Raw genomic sequence first — 23,033 nt, forward strand, 5'->3', positions numbered from 1 at the left:
TCACAGGAGGCTCCCAAGCACTGAGGATGTCACATAGACAGGGGACGAAACGTCTGCAACACAAATTCCCAGCTCGGCGAACAGAACCACAATAGGCCAAAAGCTGGCAAATGGGACTTGATATCTGGTCGGCATGGATGAGTTGGATCAAAGGTCCCGTTTCCATGCTGTACATTTCTATGATTTTAAATATTTGCATTTACATGCTATATGTCAAAATACCTTACATACTTTGAATTACTTGAGGTCAGTGGCTGTTAGAGAAAGACATGCAATGGTTTAGCGGTTATCCCACCAGTTAAAGAAAAGTGTATTTAGGATGAAGGCTGATGATGTTTTGAAATACGTAATTTTTTTAAAAAATGTTGCCAATTTATATCTATGTGTGATGCTGATTTAAGTACTGTGGTATTAGGGAAATTATGCTTACCTAGTACATTAATGGAGCAATGATAATTATTGGGGATACTGATGACAGAGTCCAAATACCCCAAACATTAACACAAATCATCAAATCCCTAGTGTGGAAACAGGCCCTTTGACCCAACAAGTCCATACCGACCCGCTGAATAGTATCCCACCATAACCCATTTCCCTACCCTATTACTCTGCATTCACTCTTGACTAATGCACCTAACCTACACATCCCTGAAAACTATGGGCAATTTAGCATGACCAATCCACCTAACCTACACATCTTTGGATTGTGGGAAGATACTGGAGCACCCAGAGGAAACTCACGTAGACACAGGGATCACGTGCAAACTCCACACAGATGCCGGAGGCTGGAATCGAACCCGGGTCCCTGGCGCTGTGAGGCAGCAGTACTAACCACAGAAGATAATCTTACTAAGCAATTGCAACACCTAACGAAGGAGTTAGTGAGACAAAAGCAGAAACATTTTGAGCTCCAGTATGGTGTCAAGTTGAATTTTATTGTCCTTCCTGTAATTTTGGAGTTCAAACTTCTGCAAAATATATAACAGTCTCAGAGAGCAGTGGGTAATGTCTCTGCCTCAGAGTCAGACTTCTAGATTCAAGTACCACTCCAAGACTTGATGGCTGATGGCCACAAAGTTGCATTGATAGATTGACCCAAAGTGTGTGGAAAGAGAAATAGAGACAGGAAAGCAGCTAAAATGGGTCTGAGTGGGGAGGTACCGAGATCCCATGGGGTGTTGACAAGTACTTGGAAATTGGAGGAAGGTAGATTGCTATTAGCTTGGGTGAAATCAATCATTGACCCGGATGCATCACATACAGCCATATTCACAAGACTTGTCCAGAGTACCATGTGCACCTTTAGCAAGGGTGATGTATTTTTTCATCAACACCCATCAGAACAATTCACAAGAATACTTTGAATTATAATGTCTGAATGTGCCAATTGGTTGAGAATTGGATTCTGATTTGTAGATGTGTTGCCATGAAGAATGTACCAACTAATGATCAGAAAGGCCATGTGTTCATGCCACCTTCAGTAATATGGTTATCCTGATCAGAGCACTTCTTGCTGCATAGCTCATAAATGCATAAAAGATGCAAAGGTATCTCAAAGGTTTCAGCAAAAAAGTGAAGCTTGGTTGTTCATTCTGATATATACTAGGAACAAGTGGTGCTCGCCACTTACAGGATGCTGCCATAATGCCAAAGGATATTCAGTCCATCGCACAAACGAGTATTGTGGTATATAAATTTCAGTGTTGGTGTGATATCAGGTACGTATGCCCTGCATCCCACACACAGGCATGTTGTACCAAACAACATATTCCTTGAGCTGTTCACGAAAAGCAAGGGATTGAAAACAACCAACCAGCCTACATTTGCAAAACATGAAATAGTGTGCAACGTTGGAGATAATTGACAAACTTTTAGCAGCATTGTGTGGTTGCTTTCATCAGGGTTGGTCTGTGACTCCATGCAGCGTTTTCTTTGGCAGCACGGTGGGTCCAGTTCAGAGTTCCAACACAGGCAAGGGTCATGTCCTCAAGCCCAGAAACGGACCAATTGGACTTTGTCTTATACTCTTTTCAAACTTTTTGCTTGATGATATTATCATGGAAAGACTTATTTCTGATCTTTTCATTTTTTTTTGCTATGATTTCGTATTTTAATGCTGGACTTTTTATTTCTTTATTTTTCTAATTTTTCTGAAGAATTTGTACTCAAGAATCTGCATAGGTACATATGTACCTAAGGTGGTACCATTAGTGGTTGCTCGTAAACTTTCACTGTACTCATTTGAGTACATGTGACAATAAAGCTAATTCAATTGCTGGAGATTCCTGAGTATACAGAGAGTTATGCTGACAAAGTTCAGATTGTCAATTGATCTCTCAGTGTGTACTGGAAGCTATGTATCTTAATGCACAGGACCCTGTTCTTTGCCGAAAGAAAGAGCACATACGTGCAATGCACCTGTTTCAAGTTAATGAATAAGTAATAGTCAGTCACTGGTTGAGGAAGTCACTTGGAGGGTTTATAATGTTGACTCTGATTTGTCATCAATCTGTCTGAAAAACTGAAACAAAGCCTGGCACTTAATTATCAAACATCATCATGGCAATTTTACCAAAGTCCACGTACCAACCAATTAGCATTCTTCTCTCTAATTGTGAAAATGCTGGATTTCACACTGGATTGGCATTCTATCAATAAACACATTGACGTGGATCCTATTTACTACGCCCCGAGAAAAAGAACAGGAAATGACATCACCAACCCAAGGAAACCCAAACATATAAATAGAAAACGCGAAACACCAGCAGTGCTTCGCCCGGAGGCTCACTGAAGATGTTACCTAGTTATGGTGATGAAACGTCTGAAAACGAACCTTCCAGCTCAGTGAGCAAACCTACATTGTGAATTGGCATTCTTGCAAAGGGCCCTGATGAGTGCAAGACAAAAGGTTTTTGACAAAATGTGTTTTTTAATCAGTAACACATTTTACTTAGAAGAGCCACATAAATGAAAGTTGTTGTTTACTGATGATTGTCTGTTGAACAGTGGGTTAAAAATGTGTTGCTGGAAAAGCGCAGCAGGTCAGGCAGCATCAAAGGAGAAGGAGAATCGACGTTTCGGGCATAAGCCCTTCTTCAGGAAAGTGAACAGTGGGACCAATATCATGACACTGAGTCATTTTAGAGAAAGGTGAAGATTATGTTTTAAAAAAAAACACAGAAGGGAGATCGTGTCAATTTGATGACTGCCAGAGTCAAAGAAAAATGTAGATTGGAATGTATTCAAAAAGTATATTTTTTTCACAGAAACTGAATCATAACGTTTTGCAGAAAAACAAAATAAAGACTTCAAATACTGCCGGGTTATTACAGTCATATCTTTGCTTCAGTTTTTAAATCAACATACAACATTGCTTCTGAATTTAGAATGAACTGTGGAGTGATCAGTAACACAGTGTGCATCTTCCAGGATCTGCACGATGCCCAGAGGCCACCTGACAGCTAGAGACACATAAGGCTGCCCTCTCTCAGCAGAACCGCAGCTAATCCTTCGAACTGCAGGTTAAGCATTAACTCACAGCCAAGTCAGAGTCAGCAACCCTTGTGGTCATCAACACACGAATGAATCACACCCCTGTCATCCTGCACACAGTGCTTAATTAATGTTTCCAGACTAAGAAGGTAACTTAAAATGCTTGCATTAGATGACAGAGTTTAAAATTGCCCCTCGCTGCTTAAAATTCAACTTATTTTTTCATTTGAACTGCTACAGCGAGCACTTCAAATTATAGACCAGTGCGTGGGGAAAGGTGTCCCGAGATCAGAGACTAGGGTACCGTTCTCAGCAACTTCACCAGATTGAAGTCACTTGTCTGGGTTTGTGCGTCACAGCAGCCCGAGAGCACAGACAGACAGACACTCAGAAGCAAACCGTGCGTCCCTAGGCTGGCTGCAGGAAAGCTGCCAAGCAGGGGCTAGAAAGAATGGGGTAACTGATGCATGCAAATTGCAACAATATGTCTTTTCATTGCTGTACTAAAAGTACTTTTTAAATCAACCTATTCATGTATCTCTGGGACTTGAACCCAGGCCTCCTGTTCCAGGAGTAGGGACACTACGACAGCACCACAAGAGTGGCTCTTGGTACTATCAGGCCAGCAACTGTACACAACATAGCTGAGGACAGTCTCTATCTAGCAGTCTGTCAGCAACCTAATACCTGAAATAAAACATTTGCAGCTAAAGGTTTTAGACAGTAAGTGACTGAAATTATAATTAATACCAGTCACAACTTGCTGACTGTATTTATCCTACAGTTGACTAAAGGAAAATTAGGGTGGCTGGAAACAAATTGAACGCCGAACAGGAATTCATTATGAAGGGTAACCGGGAAAAGCTCCTTTTGGGAGTTTTGTACATTTCTACCTGGAACCATTAAAAGATCAAACAAAAGTTTTTTAAACAGTCCACATTTTTAAATACGTGTAATATGTAGGCTCATTCAAAACACTCTAGGCTTTGGAGTCTTTACAGATTCCAATGGTGGGAAGCCATTTGAAAAAAATCAAAGCACTTTTCTCTGACAGTGCAGCAGCACATCACCGATCCATCCCATGCTCCTCTGGCTGGCTGAAGCAAGTTTGCAGGAGATGCTCGCAGAACTCCAACTCTTCCTGTTGAAAGATTAAAGTCAGACAGATTTCATTCTTTTAGCATCTCTGCTGATCTCCTCATACTCTAATCATCCATAAAAATTGAGAACCCATTCTACTTTTGTGGTCTGCCCTTGTGTTACAAAATAGTATTGCCCCAAATATGTTTTCTCCTCCACCCAAAACATTGAGACAAACTGTCTTTTGTCCTATTTGAAATCGCGTGCGTATTTAGGATAAAAGGGTTACAGCTTATGTTTCAAAGAATCCCTATAGTGTAGAAGCAGGCCATTCGGCCCATCAAGTCCACATCGACTCTCCAAACAGCAGCCCACCTAGACACAGCCCCTTACATGTAACCCTATATTTCCCATGACTAATCAACCTAATATGTACATCCCTGGACGCTATGGGCAATTTATCATGACCAATCCATCTAACCTGCACATTAGATTAGATTACTTACAGTGTGGAACAGGCCCTTCAGCCCAACAAGTCCACACCGCCCCGCCGAAGTGCAACCTACCCATGCCCCTACATTTACCCCTTACCTAACACTACGGGCAATTTAGCATGGCCAATTCACCTAACCTGCACATCTTTGGACTGTGTTGCAGATGACACAAATTGGAGGTATAGTGGACAGCGAAGAGGGAGGAAACCGGAGCACCCGGAGGAAACCCACGCAGACACGGGGAGAACGTGCAAACTCCACACAGTCAGTCGCCTGAGGCGGGAATTGAACCCGGGTCTCTGGCGCTGCGAGGCAGCAGTGCTAACCACTGTGCCACCGTGCCGCCCACATCTTTGAACTGTGGGAGAAAACTAAAGCACTAAAAGTAGTATTTTTGTAATTCATAACCCTTTTTATTTCAGATTTCCAGCATCCACAGTTCTTCAATTATTATAAATTCTTGCACTTCAACAAATGACAAAGGAAATGGATTATAATAAAACAAAGTTATCTTCTTGTCCACAACTCGATGTGCAGTACTTTTGGGTTTTGAATTGCAGTCAGTCAGTCAGGTATGATGGAAGATACTTGACATAACCTACACATCTGAAACTTTCACCTGTTTTTTCCTGAACCTGTGAGATGCTGAACAATCAGTTGATTGAGGAGTACAGCATTGTCAACAGGAGCGTTGTGGTACTGCAGATGGCTGCAAAGATGTCAACATTTAATCCACCAATTTTTAAATAAATGGTCAGAAACTTGACCTTTAAAATTGATGCCATACAGATGTACAGCACAGAAACAGACCCGATATCCCAACCCAATCTAGTCCCATTTGCCAGCATTTGGCCCATATCCCTCTAAACCCTTCCTAGTCATATAGCCATCCAGATGCCTTTTAAATGCCGTAATTGTACCAGCCTCCACCACTTCCTCTGGCAGCTCATTTCTTCCACACACAACCCTCTGCGTGAAAACGTTGCCGCTTTTATATCTTTACCCTCTCACCCTAAACCTATGCCCTCTAGTTCTGGACTCTCCCACCCCAGAGAAACTAATCGGTTTATTCTATCCATGCCCCTCATGATTTTGTAAACCTCTATAAGGTCACCCCTCAGCCTCCGACACTCCGGGGAAAACAGCCCCAGCCTGTTCAGCCTCTCCCTGTAGCTCAGATCCTCCAACCCTGGCAACATCCTTGTAAATCTTTTCTGAACCCTTTCAAGTTTCACAACATCTTTCCAATAGGAAGGAGACCAGAACTGCCCGCAATATTCCAACAGTGGCCTAACCAATGTCCTGTACAGCCACAACATGACCTCCCAACTCCTGTACTCAATATTCTGACCAATAAAGGAAAGCATACCAAACACCTTCTTCACTATCCTATCTACCTGCGACTCCACTTTCAAGGAGCTATGAACCAGCACTCCAAGGTCTCTTTTTTCAGCAACACTCCCTAGGACCTTACCATTAAGTATACAAGTCCTGCTAAGATTTGCTTTTCCAAAAATGCAGCACCTCGCATTTATCTGAATTAACTCCATCTGCCACTTCTCAGCCCATTAGCCTATTTGATCAAGATCCCGTTGTAATCTGAGATAACCCTCTTCGCTGTCCACTACACCTCCAATTTGTGTCATCTGCAAACTTACTAACTGTACCTCTTATGCTCACATCCAATCATTTATATAAATGACAAAAAGTAGTGGACCCAGCACCGATCCTTGTGGTACTCCACTGGTCACAGGCCTTCAGCCTGAAAAGCAACCCTCTCCCCTGTCTTCTACCTTCGGCCACTTCTGTACCCAGATGGTTAGTTCTCCCTGTATTCCATGAGATCTAACCTTGCTAATCAGTCTCCCATGGGGAACCTTGTCGAATGCCTTACTGAAGTCCATATAGATCACATCCACCGCTCTGCCCTCATCAATCCTCTTTGTTACTACTTCAAAAACTCAACCAAGTTTGTGAGACATGATTTCCCACGCACACAGTCATGTTAAGTAACCCTGATCAGTCCTTGCCTTTCCAAATACATGTAAACCCTGACCCTCAGGATTCCCTCCAACAATGTGCCTACCACCAATGTCAGGCTCATTGGTCTATAGTTCCCTGGCTTTCCTTACCACCTTTCTTAAATTGTGGTACATTAGCCAACCTCCAGTCATCCGGCACCTCACCTGTGACTATCGATGATACACATATCTCAGCAAAAGGCCCAGCAATCACTTCCCTAGCTTCCCACAGAGTTCAAGGGTACAGTGCTGGGGATTTATCACTTTTATTCATTTCAAGACATCTAGCACTTTCTCCTCTGTAATATGGATTTTTTTCAAGATGTCACCATCTATTTCCCTACATTCTATATCTTCCATGTCCTTCTCCACAGTAAACACTGATGCAAAACACTCGTTTAGTATATTCCCATCTCCTGCGGCTCCACACATAAGCCGCCTTGCTGATCTTTGAGGAGCCCTATTTACCCTAGTTACCCTTTTGTCCTTAATAGATTTATAAAAACTCTTTGGGGAATCTCCTTAATCCTACTTACCAAAGGTATTTCATGTCCCCTTTTTGCCCTCCTGATTTCCCTCTCAAGTACACTGTTACTGCCTTTATACTCTTCTCAGGTTTCACCCAATCTCTCCTGCCTATACATGACATATGCTTTCTTCTTTTTCTTAACTATAATATCAAATTTGTGGATAAAGGACTTGTCACAGGTTCGCAGAATTCTACAGGTCAAAGAAAGCAACAAATAGTCCACATTGCAGAAAGAAAATACTTGTTTAGTATGTTCCCATAATGGGCGGCACGGTAGCACAGTGGTTAGCACTACTGCCTCACAGTGCCAGAGACCCAGGTTCAATTCCCGCCTCAGGTGACTGTGTGTGCAGTTTGCACGTTCTCCCCATGTCTGCGTAGGTTTCCTCTGGGTGCTCCAGATTCCGCCCATAGTCCAAAAAGAAATGTGCCAGTTAGGTGAACTGGCCATGCTAAATTGTCCATAGCGTTAGGTGAAAGGGTAAATGTAAGGGAATGGGTCTGGGTGGGTTGCGCTTTGGCGGGTCGGTGTGGGCCGAAGGGCCTGTTTCCACACTGTAAGCAATCTAATATAGAGGCAGCAGAGGAAGTGCAAATGGTTTGAACGGTAGGACTGAGGTTACAAGCATCAGAAAAGTTTAAACAGGTTTAGGCTCTTTTCCCTATAAATGAGATGGCTGAAGGTAGATTCTGGGAGAGGTCCTTAAGATTGCAGAGGGTAGGTCAAGCTGGACGTACAGATGTTTTCAAGTAGGGGCCATAAATGCATGATTCTAATAAAAGCAACAAAAGGTTGACCAATAACCTCTGTACTCTGTAGCTATTGCTTACATGCGACACAGGAGAGAAAAGAATACAAAGGTAGAGAGAAGGCTCATGTGGATCCTCGTGATAGAGGATGACGTAGTGGTATTGTTACTGGCTGAGTGAGCCTGGGTCATGGAGTTGACTCCAACAGGGGGTGGAACTTGAATTCAATTATTAAAAGATAAATCTGGAATATAAAGCTAGTCTTAGTGACTAACGATAATCAATAATGGTAAAATTGACAATTATGCCCAAGTGTCAAAAACTCCATTTCTCTCACTAATGCCCTTTAAAGAATGAATCGGCAGTCCTTGTCTGGTCTAGTCTACTTGAGAGTCCAGACCCAAAGCAATGTAATTTACTCTTAACTGATCACTGCAATGGCCAAGCAAGTCACTCAGCTGAAGGGCAATTAGGGATTGCTTAAAAAAACTCTTTCGCGGGATGAGGATGTAGTTGGCCAAGCCACCAGTTATTGCCCATTTCTAATTGTAGTTAAGAGTCACCCAGGAGAAAGTGAGGTCTGCAGATGCTGGAGATCAAAGTTGAAACTTTATTGCTGGAACAGCACAGCAGGTCAGGCAGCATCCAGGGAACAGGAGATTCGATGTTTCGGGCCCAGGCCCTTCTTCAGGAATGGCCTGAAGAGTCACCCACATTGCCGTGGATCTGGAGTCACATGTTGGCCAGACCAGGAAAGGATGGCAGATTTCCTTCTTAAAGGACATCAGTGAATGAGATGGGAGTTTCTAACAATCGACAATGGATTTGTGGTCATCCTTAGACTTTTACTTCCAGATTTTTATTGAGTTCAACTTCCACCATCTGCCACAGCAGAATTCAAACCCAGGTCCCCAGAACATTCCCTGGGTCTCTGGGTTAACAGTCCAGTGATCATAGCACTAGGCCATTGCCTCTTCTGGGCAACAAATGCTGGCCTCGCCAACAACACCTATGACCCCTTCAAAAAAAAAAACATAAACTGATTCAGCTGAGTGGCTTCTGGGAGAATAAGTGTGCAATAATAATTCTAACAATAATACAATAGCAACTAGCTTGGGTTTCCAATGTCAAGCCATATGTAAAACCTCCTGCGCACCTGAAATTCTTCTTGATCTTTCAGCATCTGTGATCTCTCAAGCAGAATGTCCTCCAGACCCAGTTCCAGTTCTTGGCACTGCCTCACGCCACGAGGAAAGTCTGTCACAAGGCTGCAGAGGGGAAAGAGAAAACACAGAGCCATTCAAGCAGAGAAACCTGGTCAGGGCCTATCATGTACAACAACCTCCGCGCTTGCTTCCCCTTCCCCCACACGCACACACATAAAAAGAGTGAAGGAACAACAGAAAGCAAACTTTTGCATACTTTTAATTTAAAATAAAAATAACTGGTCCTGTGCATCTCGGAAAATAGCACATCATGGTTTAACAACTAGAGCAGGAGAAAGTTAGGACCACAGATGCTGGAAATCAGAGTTGAAAAGCTGGAAAAGCACAGCCAGTTAGGCAGCACCTGAGCAGCAGGAGAGTTAATACTTCGAGCATGAGCTCGTGCCCAAAATGTCGATTCTCCTGCTCCTTGGATGCTGCCTGACCAGTTGTGCTTTTCCAACACCACACTCTCGACTATAGTTCTCTGCACCCTGTCTCCATTCCTTTTTCAATCAAAAAAAGGAGCTACATTCGTTACTTTCCAATTAAATGGAACCTTTCCCAAATCTAGAGAATTTTAGAAAATGGAAACCAACACATGGGCAGCTCTACAATGCAACAGTTGTGTTCTTGTGCAAACCCCCCGCATTATAAAAAAAAAAATCACACTTTAGATGCAGCACTTAAAGTGTTGGCGATGTAATTGCATTACAGCCAGCACGTTTCAAAAAGCTGGCACTTTAGAAACAGCTTCCCCAATTTGCCAATCACGTTACAGTGAATTTGTGCTGGAGAAACACATTATAGCAGAACGACCTGCATCACCTATCGCACTACACACTATTTCAAAGACCCTAGGAAGAAGTTGATCAGAATGTGGGGACTTGGCTGGCTGCAGCTCCAGTCATTTGCTCAATACCACTTCCCTGGTGATTGCGAGTTCCTCTCTCCTTTCCATTTCCCGACTTATAGCTATTTTTGTTTTATTACCTGTGTACCTTACACAGTGAAGGCTGATGAAACATATCTGTTTAATTCATTTGCCATTTTGCTACTTACCCTTATTAACTCTACAGTCACACTTTCTACAGGATCTACACTCACTTTGTTATCTCTTTTCTTTTTAAGTATCTAAAGAAACCCTTCCAGCTTTTTTGTCATACTTTAAACAAAATAAAACAGAAAGAGTGACTAAAAATAATTAAGGAAGGAGCGATTAATCTACTGACATTCACCAGCATTCTCCATTTATGTGTTTTTCCTTCAGGTTTGAAACTGTCTTTAGCTTTTTTTTTTTAAAGTTAGTGGGTCCTCCCCTTGGAATTTTTGTTTCTCATTGAAATGCATTTCTTCCGAGTCTGCACTGCATCTCTATTCACCTCTTTCTTATTCTAATTTACCAGCTAGCTCTACTTTCTTGTGCTCATAACTGATCTTCTTTAAGCTTAAAATACCAATTTGGACCCACTCTTTCCTCCCACAGACTGAAGGTAAATGTCAAAGGTGAGCACTTCCTTTCTCCTTTTATGCCTCCAATGTTCCAACATAAAGAATAATGACAACTTACTGAGCAGTGATGCAGCTCGAGTTCACACCAGCTCACTGCGGAGCAATTTCATTCGACGTAGCCCTACAAATTTATTTTGCTCATTTCCTTCTGAAATTGTTCTTAGTTTCCATTTCCACTACGTTATGAGCCACAAGCACCAGGCCATTAACACTTGCTGCATCAGGCAAGTTCTTTGCAAACTCCACCTTCCTTCCATGGTCCAAATGCTTAAATCTGTGTCCCTGAGTTCTTGTGTGATCAGTTAACTGTAACTGCTTTTGTCAGCCTCTGTAAACCTGTCACAATCTTCCACAGTTTTATCAAATCTCCCCAAACATAACATCAAACAGATTTGCTCTATCCCGAAACTTCAATAAGTTAGCTATTTGAACTCATTTGTCTCCACCTGCTAATTAAAGGAATCACAGCAGGAAAGTGCACGATTGAGCCTGAACAGGATCGAGCTCAGCGATAAAGTCCCCACGGTTAAACAGTCCACCAATGCTCACTCAGAGGAATAGATGCACAAGTGGGTAATTGCAAGGTCAGTAAACAGTAGTAATGATACTGTGAGAGGGAAAGAAGGCTTATCTCACTCACCTGCAAAGTGCACCCAGAACATGCTCATGAAAGGAATCATGTTCTGTCTGTATGAGTGCCACTAATTGCTGTACCATCCCCATTGAGCAGAGAACATCTGTAGGAAGGGAAAATGCAAACTTGTAATCCAATGGCCTTGTGACAATGATTTCAATGGCCTCACAGCATTGTAAGAAATATTCTTCTTGATCTATTTTAAATTATGTATGAAGGATCTGCAAATCCCTACTACTGCTTGAAGCAGGGTTGACAGTTCCTGTAGTCTTGCTCTCGCAATATGATCAAGTTTCACCCCTCCCTTTATGAAGTACTGGCTTCTTGCTGGATTGCAGTTCCATCTGTGTCAGCTCTATCCCAATTTGACAAAAATCCCATCCAACAGTCGGTGGGCTATTCAAACACAGCATCACAAACAAGCCCAATCCTGTCTACTTTTCAAAGGTACCTCCAGTAAAGATTTGAGGGACTTTTTGGGGGGAGGGGTTAGAAAACACTACAGTTAAGGGTCATTTCCACATAAAAGAACTCAGTCAGCACACACTGGAGTTGCGATGTGGAATTTCCTGGTCTACGAAGCAGAAAATCAGTGGGATCTGCCATTGTCAGCAGCCATGTTAATGAGGACCTTGATGAGCAATGCGAGATCCGTGCCTTCAACGCCACGCAAGGAATCAAATTACATGCTCCCTGTGCAATCCTTATCTAAGATAACGTCACATATTAATGGTACAAGAACAAATCTAGGCAGCATCAAACACCACCATACCCGGCTCCCGTACTGACCCTAAATCCACTACAATACTAAGGCTCTGTACTAATGTGAAAGCTCTGGTGTGTAAACCGAGTGGTTAAGCCTAAACTGCTCCTGCATCAGGTCAAATTTGATTGCATTTTACCAGAGTTAGAGTGGCTGCAGAATAAAACAGTTCTGTGCAGATGCCTATTTCTACCTTTGTAACATCGCCTGTCTCAGGGAGACGGTGGCATAGTGGGAACGTCACTAGATCACCAATTCCAAGGCTCAGGCTAATGCCCTGATAAGGTTTCAAGCACACCACTACAGCTAGTGAAATTTAAATTCAATTAGCAAAATCTGTAGTCAGTAATAGTGATCAAGAAATGATCAATGATTTTTATCAAAAAGAAGTCACCAACATAGTTTAAAGAAGTACATCTCCCTTATCTGGTCTGGCCACATTCCACTCCCAACCACAGTAATGTGGTTGACTCTTAAATGCCCTTTGAGATGGCTTGAACATTCAGTTCAAAGTTTACTTCCTCAGAAGGTTAAGGAACTTCGGCATGGCCACAATGAGTCTTAACAATTTTTACACATGCATCTCCTATCCGGATGCATCACAGCAGCACAGATATCTGCTCCGTGACCGTAAGAAATTACAGAATTGTGAATGCAGCTCAATCTATCACAAAACTCAAACCTTCCTTCCATTGACTCCGCCTACACTTCCCACTGCTTCAGGAAAGCTTTGCTACTTCCAGACTATTCTAACACATTCCTAGGTAGCCTTCCAAATTTACTCCCCAGTAACATGATGTCACCCAAACCTTCACTGCCCATGTTCCAAATGATTTCAAGCCCAGACCATTCATCGCTGCTGCACATGATAAACTACATTAACCTCCCTATGAAGCAACCTTAAAATTCCCAACCTCATTTTTAAACCCCACCATGGCCTCACCCTTCCCATCGTTATAACATCTGACAGCCCCAATAATCTCTGAATTGTCAGCCCTCCTGGAATTCTGGCCTCTGGTGAAACCTGACTGTACCATGAATGGACGTGGAAATCTCTTCCTATATATCTTTTGGCTTTCTTTCCTCCTTTAAGCTGCTCTTCAAAGCCTAACCCTTTAAATAAGAGTTCCAACAAATAGTCTCTGGACTCAAAACGTTCACTCTGCTTTTTTCCAGCACCTTCAGATTTTGTTTCAGATCTCCAGCATCTGCAGTTCTTTATTTTATTTTCTTTTAAATAAGCGAACTGTTCTAAAATTTCCTCATGCCATTTGGCATCACACGTTGCTTCATAACACAATGGTGAAACGCCTCATTGTATAATGTTAAGAACGTGAACAGAGAGCAGTACAGGCCCCTTGGCCCTCGAAGTGGCACTGACCTGGGGAACCAATCTGAAGCCCATCTATCCTACATTATTCCACTTTCATCCATATGTTTATCTAATGACCATTTAAATGCCCTTAAAGTTGGCGAGTTCTACTACTGTTGCAGGCAGTGCGTTCCATGCTCCTACTACTCTTTGAGTAAAGAAACTACTTCTGACATCTGTCCTATATCCATCACCCCTCAATTTAAAGCTATGACCCCTCATGCTAGCCATCACCATCCAAGGAAAAGCGATCTCACTGTCCACATTATCTAACTCTCTGATTATCTTATACGTCTCAATTAAGTCACCTCTCAAACTTCTTCTTTCTAATGAAAACAGCCTCAAGTCCCTCAGCCTTTCCTCATAAGGCCTTCCCTCCAGACCAGGCAATATCCTAGTAAATCTCCTCTGAACCCTTTTCAAAGTTTCCACATCCTTCCTATAATGCGGTGACCAGAACTATACACAATACTCCGAATGTGGCTGCACCAGAGTTTTGTACAGCTGCAGCATGATCTCATGGCTCCAGAACTCAATTCCTCTACCAATAAAAGCTAACACACCATTTACCTTAACAACCCTATCAACCTGAGTGCCAACCTTTAGGAATCTAAGTACGTGGACACTGAGATCTCTCTGCTCATCTACACCACCAAGAATCTTACCATTAGCCCAGCACTCTTTATTCCTGTTGTTCCTTTCAAAGTGAATCACCTCACATTTTTCTGCATTAAAATCCATTTGCCACCTCTCTGCAGCTTATATATGTCCTTCTGTAACCTGCAACATTCTTCAGCAGTATCCACAACTCCACTGACCTATGTGTCATCTGCAAATTTACTAACCCAGCCTTCAATGCCCTCATCTAGGTCATTTATAAAAATAACAAACAGCAATGGCCCCAAAACAGATCCTTGCAGTTCACCACTAGTAACTAAACTCCAGGGTAAACATTTCCCATCAACCACCATCAGCTATCTTCTTTCAGCTAGCCAATTTCTGATGCAAACCACTAAATCACCCTCAATCCAAGGGCTCCATATTTAGTGCAATAGCCTACCGCGTGGAACCTTATCAAACACCTTAATGAAATCTATGTACACCACATCAACTGCTTTACCCTCATCCATTTGCTCACCTTCTCAAAGAACTCAATAAGGTTTGAGAGACACTACCTACCCTTCACAAAACCGTGTTGACTATCCCGAATCAACTTATTCCTCTCTAGATGATTATAAACCCTATCTCTTATAACGTTTTCCAATAGTTTATCCACAAAGACGTAAGGCTTACTGGTCTATAATTACCAGGGTTGTCTCTAGTCCCCTTCTTGAACAAGGGAGCAACATTTGCTATCCTTCAGTTTTCTGGCACTATTCCTGTCGACAGTGATGACAAAGATCAAAGCCAAAGGCTCTACAATCTCCTCCCTGGCTTCCCAGAGAATCCTAGGATAAATCCCATCCAACCCAGGTGACTTATTTATTTTCACGCTTTCCAGAATTGCTAACATCTCCTCTTTATGATCGTTAATCCCATCTAGTCCAGTAATCTGTATCTCAGTATTCTCCTCGATAACATTGTCTTTTTCCAGCGTAAATACTGATGAAAAATATTCATTTAGTGCTTTCCCTATCTCCTCGGACTCCATGCACAACTTCCCACTACTATCCTTGATTGGCCCTAGTATCTCTCTAGTCATTCTTTTATTTCTGATATATCTATAGAAAGCTTTAGGGTTTTCCTTGATCCTACCTGCCAACTTCTCATGCCCCCTTATGGCCACCATATGAATACAAGCTTTTGTTGTTACAGTAAGTGCAAGCTGTGGGGACAAATGTACCAACTGGAGTGGCCAAATATAAAACCTGGACTTTGATGTTTCAGTTGATTCCAGATTCCAAAACAAGCCTCAACCACAACAAACCTGACTGAAGTCATAAACAAGCCTCCTGCACTAGTGCTCACCAACTCTTTCTGTCAGTGTGTGTTCATGCAGGAGGGCAAAATCAAACTGCCTGCCAATACTTACTGGGGATAAACGACCAATGTGGAACTGCCTCCTAGCATGAGTCAGCACCTTCAGTAGAAGAGGGGAGATAAATGGGGAAAAAATGAAGAAATAAAACTTCAAACCCAATTGCCCCACAATTTCAGTCTGGGCTAGGACGATGTGGGATCACCCATCTATCTACACCTTGATTAAGGCAAATTCTGACCTTTGTGCTCAGGGTTGCTGATGAGCAGGTTCTGCAGCAGGAACGCAGCTTTCACTTTCAACTTCTCAATGCCGCTCTGCATGGCTCTCATCAGCACGGAGAAACCATCGCGGTCGACAAACTCAAGTAAACCAGCCGCCTGCTCACGCACCAAACCTAAAAGAAGTGGGAGGAGAGGGGGTTGCATTAGTATCTAGGTCAACCTTCCAATGTATGATAAACACCTACTGTTAGCAAGTCTTGAGAAGACTGGTAGCTCAGGTTGAAGTTCTGGATGCAAGTTTGCTTGCTGAGCTGAAAGATTCATTTTCAGACGTTTCGTCAACATACTATGCACAATCTTCAGCAAGCCTCTGGATGAAGCACTGTTGGTGTTTCCTTGGGTTGGTGATGCCATTTCCTGTAGTGATGCCATTTCCTGTGGCAATGTCATTTCCTGTTCTTTTTCTCGTGGGTAGTAAATGGGGTCCCAACCGGAACTCTATCAACAAACACATTGACTTGGACCCCATTTACCACCCCCACCTCCCCCGCAAAAAAGAACAGGAAACAGCATCACCACAGGAAACGACATCACCAACCCAAAGTAACCCAAACACAAACGGAAAGCAGGAAACACCAGCAGTGCTTTGTCCGGAGGCTCACTGAAGATGTTACCCAGTATGGTGACAAAACGTCTGAAAATGAACCTTCCAGCTCAGCGAGCAAACGATATCCAACACCTACTGTTGGTGAAACAATGAACAAAGCACAACAGGTATTAATTCAAAAGCACAGTCCAGTTCTTCATCTGCAAGGATAAGGTGATATTTGATGACAATGTGTACTGTAAATGCAAAATCTTTACCCTCCCCAAGAAATCAGACCTGGACATTGTAAAACACAGGTATAACTTCACCATATGAACTACAGCAACCAAGGCGGCAATTCACCAACATCGTCTCAAGAGATGGCTAAAAATATGCTTGCCTTGCCAGCGATGCCCACACTCCATGAAGAAATTAAAAAGAAAAACGTCCATTTATACTTTCTGCCTAAACTCCTAGTCAAATGCCTGCCTGCAACGTGGATGTTGCTGACAAGAGCACTTGTTGCCCATCCCATAACTGCTCCTGAACTGAGTGGCATGTTATGCCATTGGAGAGAGTAGTGAGGGTCTCAACTACATTGCTATGCATCTGGAGTCATGTGTAGGTCAGATGAGGTGAAGGGCTGCCAATTTCTTTCCCTAAAGGACATTACTGACCCACATCGACTTATTGGACAATGACACTGGTCACGGTCACCATCACTGTGGTTAGCTTTCAATTCCTAATTAACTAACTGAATTTAAAGTTGCCATGGTAAGAATTGAACTCCTGCCCCCAAAGCATTAGCCTGAACCTCTAGCATTGATTGCGCCTGGAGGAGCACTAACTCAGTGAAAGATGTTTCTCAGTCTGTCTAAAACAGTTGGTCTTGCAGGGTAAAGAGGTGACTGAGTGTTGCAGACTGGCACGTTCCAAAGTCCAGGACCACGTGCTGAGGGACACACTAAAGACAGCTGCCACCAAGGCGCAGTGGGAAAAGACCACTGTCTTCGGTCTTTCTGCCAAACATGAGGCTGGAAGAACACAGCAACCCAGGCAGCATCAGATGGTGGAGAAGTTCATGTTTCAGATACAACCCTTCTTCAGGACTGGAGGTGGGGGTAGTCAAGAGTATGGTGCTGGAAAAGCACAGCCAGTCAGGCAGCATCCGAGGAGCAGGAAAATCAACAGTTCGAGCATGAGCTCTTCATCAGGAGTAAGGTGAACTACAGGTAAAGAGTATAAAGAGAAAAAGTGTAACAAGAGTGTCTTAAGGTCCAAGACACCTTGCATGAGTAGAAAATTATCTTGTTTTGCAACTGCAGGGAAACTCTAGAGGAATGTCAAATTCCAATGTTATTTTTAGAACCTATATACTTATAGATAATTTTGATGAATAAAGTATCCTTTTGCAATAAAAAAAATAGCCTCACCTCTGGATTACTAGCTCACTGATATTACCACTGCAACATTGTCTCCTCAACTGCACATCCCTCCCTGTGGGCCTGGACACTGGCCATATCAGCAGCTGTTTAGGTCCATCCATTGGATATTAATTCTCTAAACCTTGCCTCCACCTTTAAGACAGCAGTGTAGAGAGACCCATGCCATCACTAAAGCTTTTTCTTGTACTTCTCTCAGTGTACATGTCTTCCTTGGGAGACTCTTTCTACAGTAAAGGTGCTCCATAAATGCTTGTTATTGACAGTCCCACCCAGTTTTCCACACTGTGCATTCTAATATGGCCTGAGCACCCTCAGATGCTCACAAATGATTCCATGCTGTTTTGAAGAGGAGCGGGGGAATTCTGGACATTGGGAGGGGGATCCTCAAGCTCAGAGCTGTGAAATAGACTGTGAACTTTGTCAAAATTCTCCTTCTAAATTTATTTTTTCTTTATTATATTATTGTGGAAGTATTGGTATTCAGAACGTTTTATCTCTTCACTTTTCTAATTTATTCCTATGACTTTGTACTTTTGAAGGTCTATTTTAATTTCTTCACTTGCTGATTTTTTCCCCAAAGACATTGTACTGAAGAATCTATACCAAGATACCTTTGTATTTAAATGGTGCCGTAAGTGGCAAATTGTAAACTTTTCACTGTACTCACGTGAGCACGTGACAATAAAGCTAACTTTAATATATTCTAACTCAATCGATTAAGAAACAAAATATCTGGTTGCTGTTTGTGGTAGTTTGCTGTGCACAAATTGACTGCTGCTTTTTCCCCTAATCACAACAGGGTTTTTACTTCAAAAGGTACTCGGATGTCTCTGCAGCACTTTGGGACATTCTGGAGTCACGAAAGATGGTAAATTAACACAAGTCATTCTTATAGTCATGGAGCTAGCACGGAGGGAAGCCTGATGTTACCATGGCGACTCCTACCCCTTTCTCCACTACATCCAGGGAAAACTGGCATCACTTACAGGATACAGCAAAGAGGGCCTTGATTCGCACCATGTCGTTGCTGTCACTGTTCAGAAGGTCCAGGAGTTTGGACATGGTGCCCAGGTTCAACACGTGCTCCTGGACAAAGGGGTTATTCTGGCTACAGGTGCCAATGAGGTGCGCCGCTCGCCATCGGAGCTCCGGGTCCGGGCATTCCAGGAAGTTCTGGACCACAATCTGCATGCCACCCAGCTTACAGAAATCTAAATAAAGCAAAAAGAGCATTAATAAACCTCCCTTCGTTGAACATTGAAAAAGATCAGTCATGGTTTCCAGTCTCCATAATAGCAGTTACACATTGAAGAACGTCATTGGTGATAAAGTACTTTGGATATAGTGAGAGTGTAAAAGTTATTATACAAAAGCCAACACTTTCCTCAAGTCTTTAGAAATTGGAAAAGACTCCCAGGGTTCAAAGGCAACATCAATTACCTCCTGCATTGTCTAGGTTTTCACACAGATCGGCCACGGTATCGAGTGCATTGCTCCTCCTTCCATCCTCGTTCAGGTCATCTTCAGAAGTATCGCTCAGAATTTGAAGACAATCCTTGATCTGTTTCACTTCATCAAGGTGCCCATTAAACACATCCGATAGTGCATCCTGCAGCCACTGTCTTCGCTTTGGGTGGAAAAAGGAAGAGTGTGAGAGCGAGAAATAAGAGGTCAGACAGCAGTAACACATGTACAAGACGGATGTCAGGCTCTGGACTACTTCAGTTCAATTAGCAGAGCTGGATTTTATCGAACATCAACCTGACACTCCCCAGCTTGATTCCTGGATTGTGATGTATTCAGGTGAAGATAAAATTTACGTGGAAGATATGAAATTTAAAAAGTTGAAATGAGAAGTGAGTCTACAAAGATATTTAATGCTGCAGACAGACAACTTTTAAGTTACAGGAGACAACAATCCTTGCAGATCATGCCATACATCACCTTTCTTCCCAATTTTTGAATAGATCACTAAACTGAATATCTGCATGGTGTCTCAGTGGTTAGTATTGCTGCCTCACAGAGCCAAGGACCTGGGTTCAATTCTAGCCTCGGGAGATTTCTGTGTGGAGTTTGCAAGTTCTCCCAGTGCCTTTATGGGTTTCCTCCCACAGTCTGAAGATGTGCAGGTTAGATGGATTGGCCATATTAAAGCACCCACAGTATCCTGGGATGTGCAGGCTAGATGGATTAGCCTTGGGAAATGCAGAGTTACAGTGACAGGATAGTTTTTGTGGTGGGGGGGGGGTCTTGGTGGGATGCTCTTCAGAAAGGCAGTGTGGACTTGATGGGCCAAAATGGCCTGCTTCTCCACTTCAGGGATTCTATTATCTGCCACAAATTGGCAACTGTTTTTGGTGTCAGCTATAGCATTCAGAATTAGAAGGACATGGGTTCAAATGCCACTCGAGAGACATGGACAAAAACCTCAGCTGACACTTCCAGCACAGTACTGAGGGTTTGTTATGAAGTCAGAAGTAATGTCTTTAAACTAAAGCCCTGGCAGCTTCCTGACGTGGGATGAAACAATTTCATGGCCATGGTTCAGAGCAAGGGAGTTATCCCCAACGTCCTGGTCAATATCTATCCTTCGTCACAAAAAGCCAATTATGTGACCATCAGCACATTGTTGTATCTCAGAGCTGGATTGTTTGCAAATTGTCTGCTGCATTTCAAGCTTTACAAGAGGGCAAATTTAAAAGTGTTTCATTGACTGCAAAACAATATAAAATGCAAGAATTTCTTTTCATTTCAGTTATGATCGTGTCTACATTGTGCATGCATTCTTCACAAGGACTTGCTGTTACAACTGAAGCTAATCGTTATTCACCCAAAATTTTAATAAGCTTTGGAAATATTGGGTAAGACATGGCTCAAATGATGTGCTATTAGTCAAAGGTTGACTTGCCATTTCTCTCCATAGATATGGTGCTTGCTTTTAGTGCATTTGCAACATGTTCTGTTATAGCTTTATTGCTACCCAGACTCACAACAGCAAACTTGGTAAATGCAAGTATTTGAGTACCAAGACAGCTAACCTGTCTAACTTTGTCGTGCCTCTTAAACAGTAGGCCATCGGGTAGGGTGTGGAACAGGAGGTGGGTTAAATAACAACAAATAATTCACACATACTTCCTCTGGCATGGGATGCAATTCAGGAGCTGTATCCCCCACTGACCCAGCTTCCACTGCAAGCCTTAGCAGCCCCTGCAGATTGTTGGGATGTTGCCTGTTTCTCTCAGATCCACCGTCCGCCATTTTTAAAAAAGGCTCAATCTGGAAAAAAGGAAAACCAAAGAGCAACCTGTTAAAGCAAAATGGAAAATGCCAGAAATACTTATTGAATGGGAAAAGCAGACTGCAGTCTGGTTTAGTCACTTGGCCTACTATCTGATTTTACTTCGCACTGCTATTAATCTCCCCTGTCTTCCACCTGATCGTAAACCTTGCCTTTGGTTCTTTCCCTCTCCTCATGCCCACTTTTTCTGCCTCAGTGCTTATCTAAAACTGGTTATACCTCTTAACAAAAAAGTTCATTTGCTTGAACTCATAAATCTGCTTCTATTTTCAAAGATGCTGCCAAAATGGCTGAGTATTTCCACCATTTTCTGATTTTTATTTAGGGTGCTGAAATTCGGAAATGTTTCACTTGTGTCTTTCTTTCAAGCAAGGAATGGGAGGAAAACCTTCTCATTATTTCCACCATTCCATTGAGACAGAGTGCACCAGTATCATTGTGTCGGGATTTTTCTCTCTATTCTTCATGAGATGTGGGTGTCACTGGCAAGGCCAGCATTTGTAACCATCTCTAACAGCACTTGGGTAAACGACTTGCTTGGCTCTTTCAGAGGACAGTTAAGAGTTAGCTATGTAGCAACACAGATGTAGACTGTTTTGACCCAGCTGCATGTTCTAGAAGAGCACGGCTAACATGGTTGTGGTATCGGTTCCACTTTCCGGTCTGCTCTCCATCGGAACTTATTCAAAGCAAAGTTAGATTTTGAAGTCCCAGACTTCACTACAGCCTGGGGAACAGAGTTCTACATCAGTGGCATTCAGAGAAAAACACTTCTCTAATCTCAGTCTTAAACGTTCCATAGGTTTGGGGTCACACCTAAGCCCGAGAAGGTAAGGGTGGCAGATTTCTTTCCCTGAAGGACACTGTTGTACATGAATTGTCTCAGAATTTTGATTACTGGCAGCCAGTCACTCTCCAGGTATGCCCTGTACAAAAAAAAAAGGACAAATCCAACCCCAGTCAATCAGTGGACTCTCCATCATCAGTAAAGTGATGGAAGGGGTCATCAACAGCACTATCAAACAGCATCTGCTCAGCGATGCCCAGTTTGGGTTTCACCAGGGCCACTCAGCTCCTGACCTCATTACAGCCTTGGTTCAAACATGGACAAAAAGAGCTGAATTCCAGAGGGAAGGGAAGAGGGACAGCCATCGACATCAAGGCCACATTTGACGAGTATGGCATCAAGGTACCCTGGCAAAACTGGAATCAATGGGTATCAGGGGGCAAACACTCCGCTGGTTACAATCATATCTGGCACAAAGGAAGATGGTTGTAGTTGTGGAGGGTCAGTCAGCTCAGCTCCAGGACATCCCTACAGGAGTCCCTCAGGGTAGTGTCCTAGGGCCAACAATCTTCATCTGTTTCATCAATGACCTTCCCTCTATCATAAGATGAGAAGTGGGGATTGTTTGATGATTGCACAGTGTTCAGCACCATTCGTGACTCTTCAGATACTGAAGCAGTCTGTGCTCAAATACAGCAAGATCTGGTCAATATCCAGACTTGGGTTGACAAGTGGCAAGTAACGTTCGTGCCAGACAAATTCTCGTCAATGACCATCACCAATAAGAGACACTCTAACCACTGTCCCTTGACATTCAACGGTATTATCATCATTGAATCCCCCACTGTCAACATCATTAGGGG

General features: G+C 42.8%; 1 protein-coding gene across 2 annotated transcripts in view; it reads right to left on the reverse strand.

Annotated features, from left to right (window-relative positions):
- Positions 1 to 3,237: 3,237 nt before the first annotated feature.
- Positions 3,238 to 23,033, reverse strand: part of hspbp1 (HSPA (heat shock 70kDa) binding protein, cytoplasmic cochaperone 1) — a 33,685-nt gene continuing 13,889 nt past the window's right edge. For both annotated transcript variants that reach the window (XM_043679717.2, XM_043679719.2), the window contains exons 2-8: positions 21,218 to 21,361; positions 19,526 to 19,712; positions 19,072 to 19,296; positions 16,072 to 16,227; positions 11,724 to 11,820; positions 9,523 to 9,634; positions 3,238 to 4,633 (exon numbers count right to left, since the gene is read on the reverse strand). In XM_043679717.2, the coding sequence (XP_043535652.2) occupies positions 4,559 to 4,633; positions 9,523 to 9,634; positions 11,724 to 11,820; positions 16,072 to 16,227; positions 19,072 to 19,296; positions 19,526 to 19,712; positions 21,218 to 21,361 (996 nt within the window). In that variant the 3' untranslated portion in view covers positions 3,238 to 4,558. The remainder of the gene's footprint in view (positions 4,634 to 9,522; positions 9,635 to 11,723; positions 11,821 to 16,071; positions 16,228 to 19,071; positions 19,297 to 19,525; positions 19,713 to 21,217; positions 21,362 to 23,033) is intronic.

The sequence above is a fragment of the Chiloscyllium plagiosum genome, unplaced genomic scaffold (genome assembly GCF_037043375.1).
Source record: "Chiloscyllium plagiosum isolate Xiang-an unplaced genomic scaffold, Cpla_swu_hap1 HiC_scaffold_33, whole genome shotgun sequence".
NCBI classification, from domain to species: Eukaryota; Metazoa; Chordata; class Chondrichthyes; order Orectolobiformes; family Hemiscylliidae; genus Chiloscyllium; species Chiloscyllium plagiosum.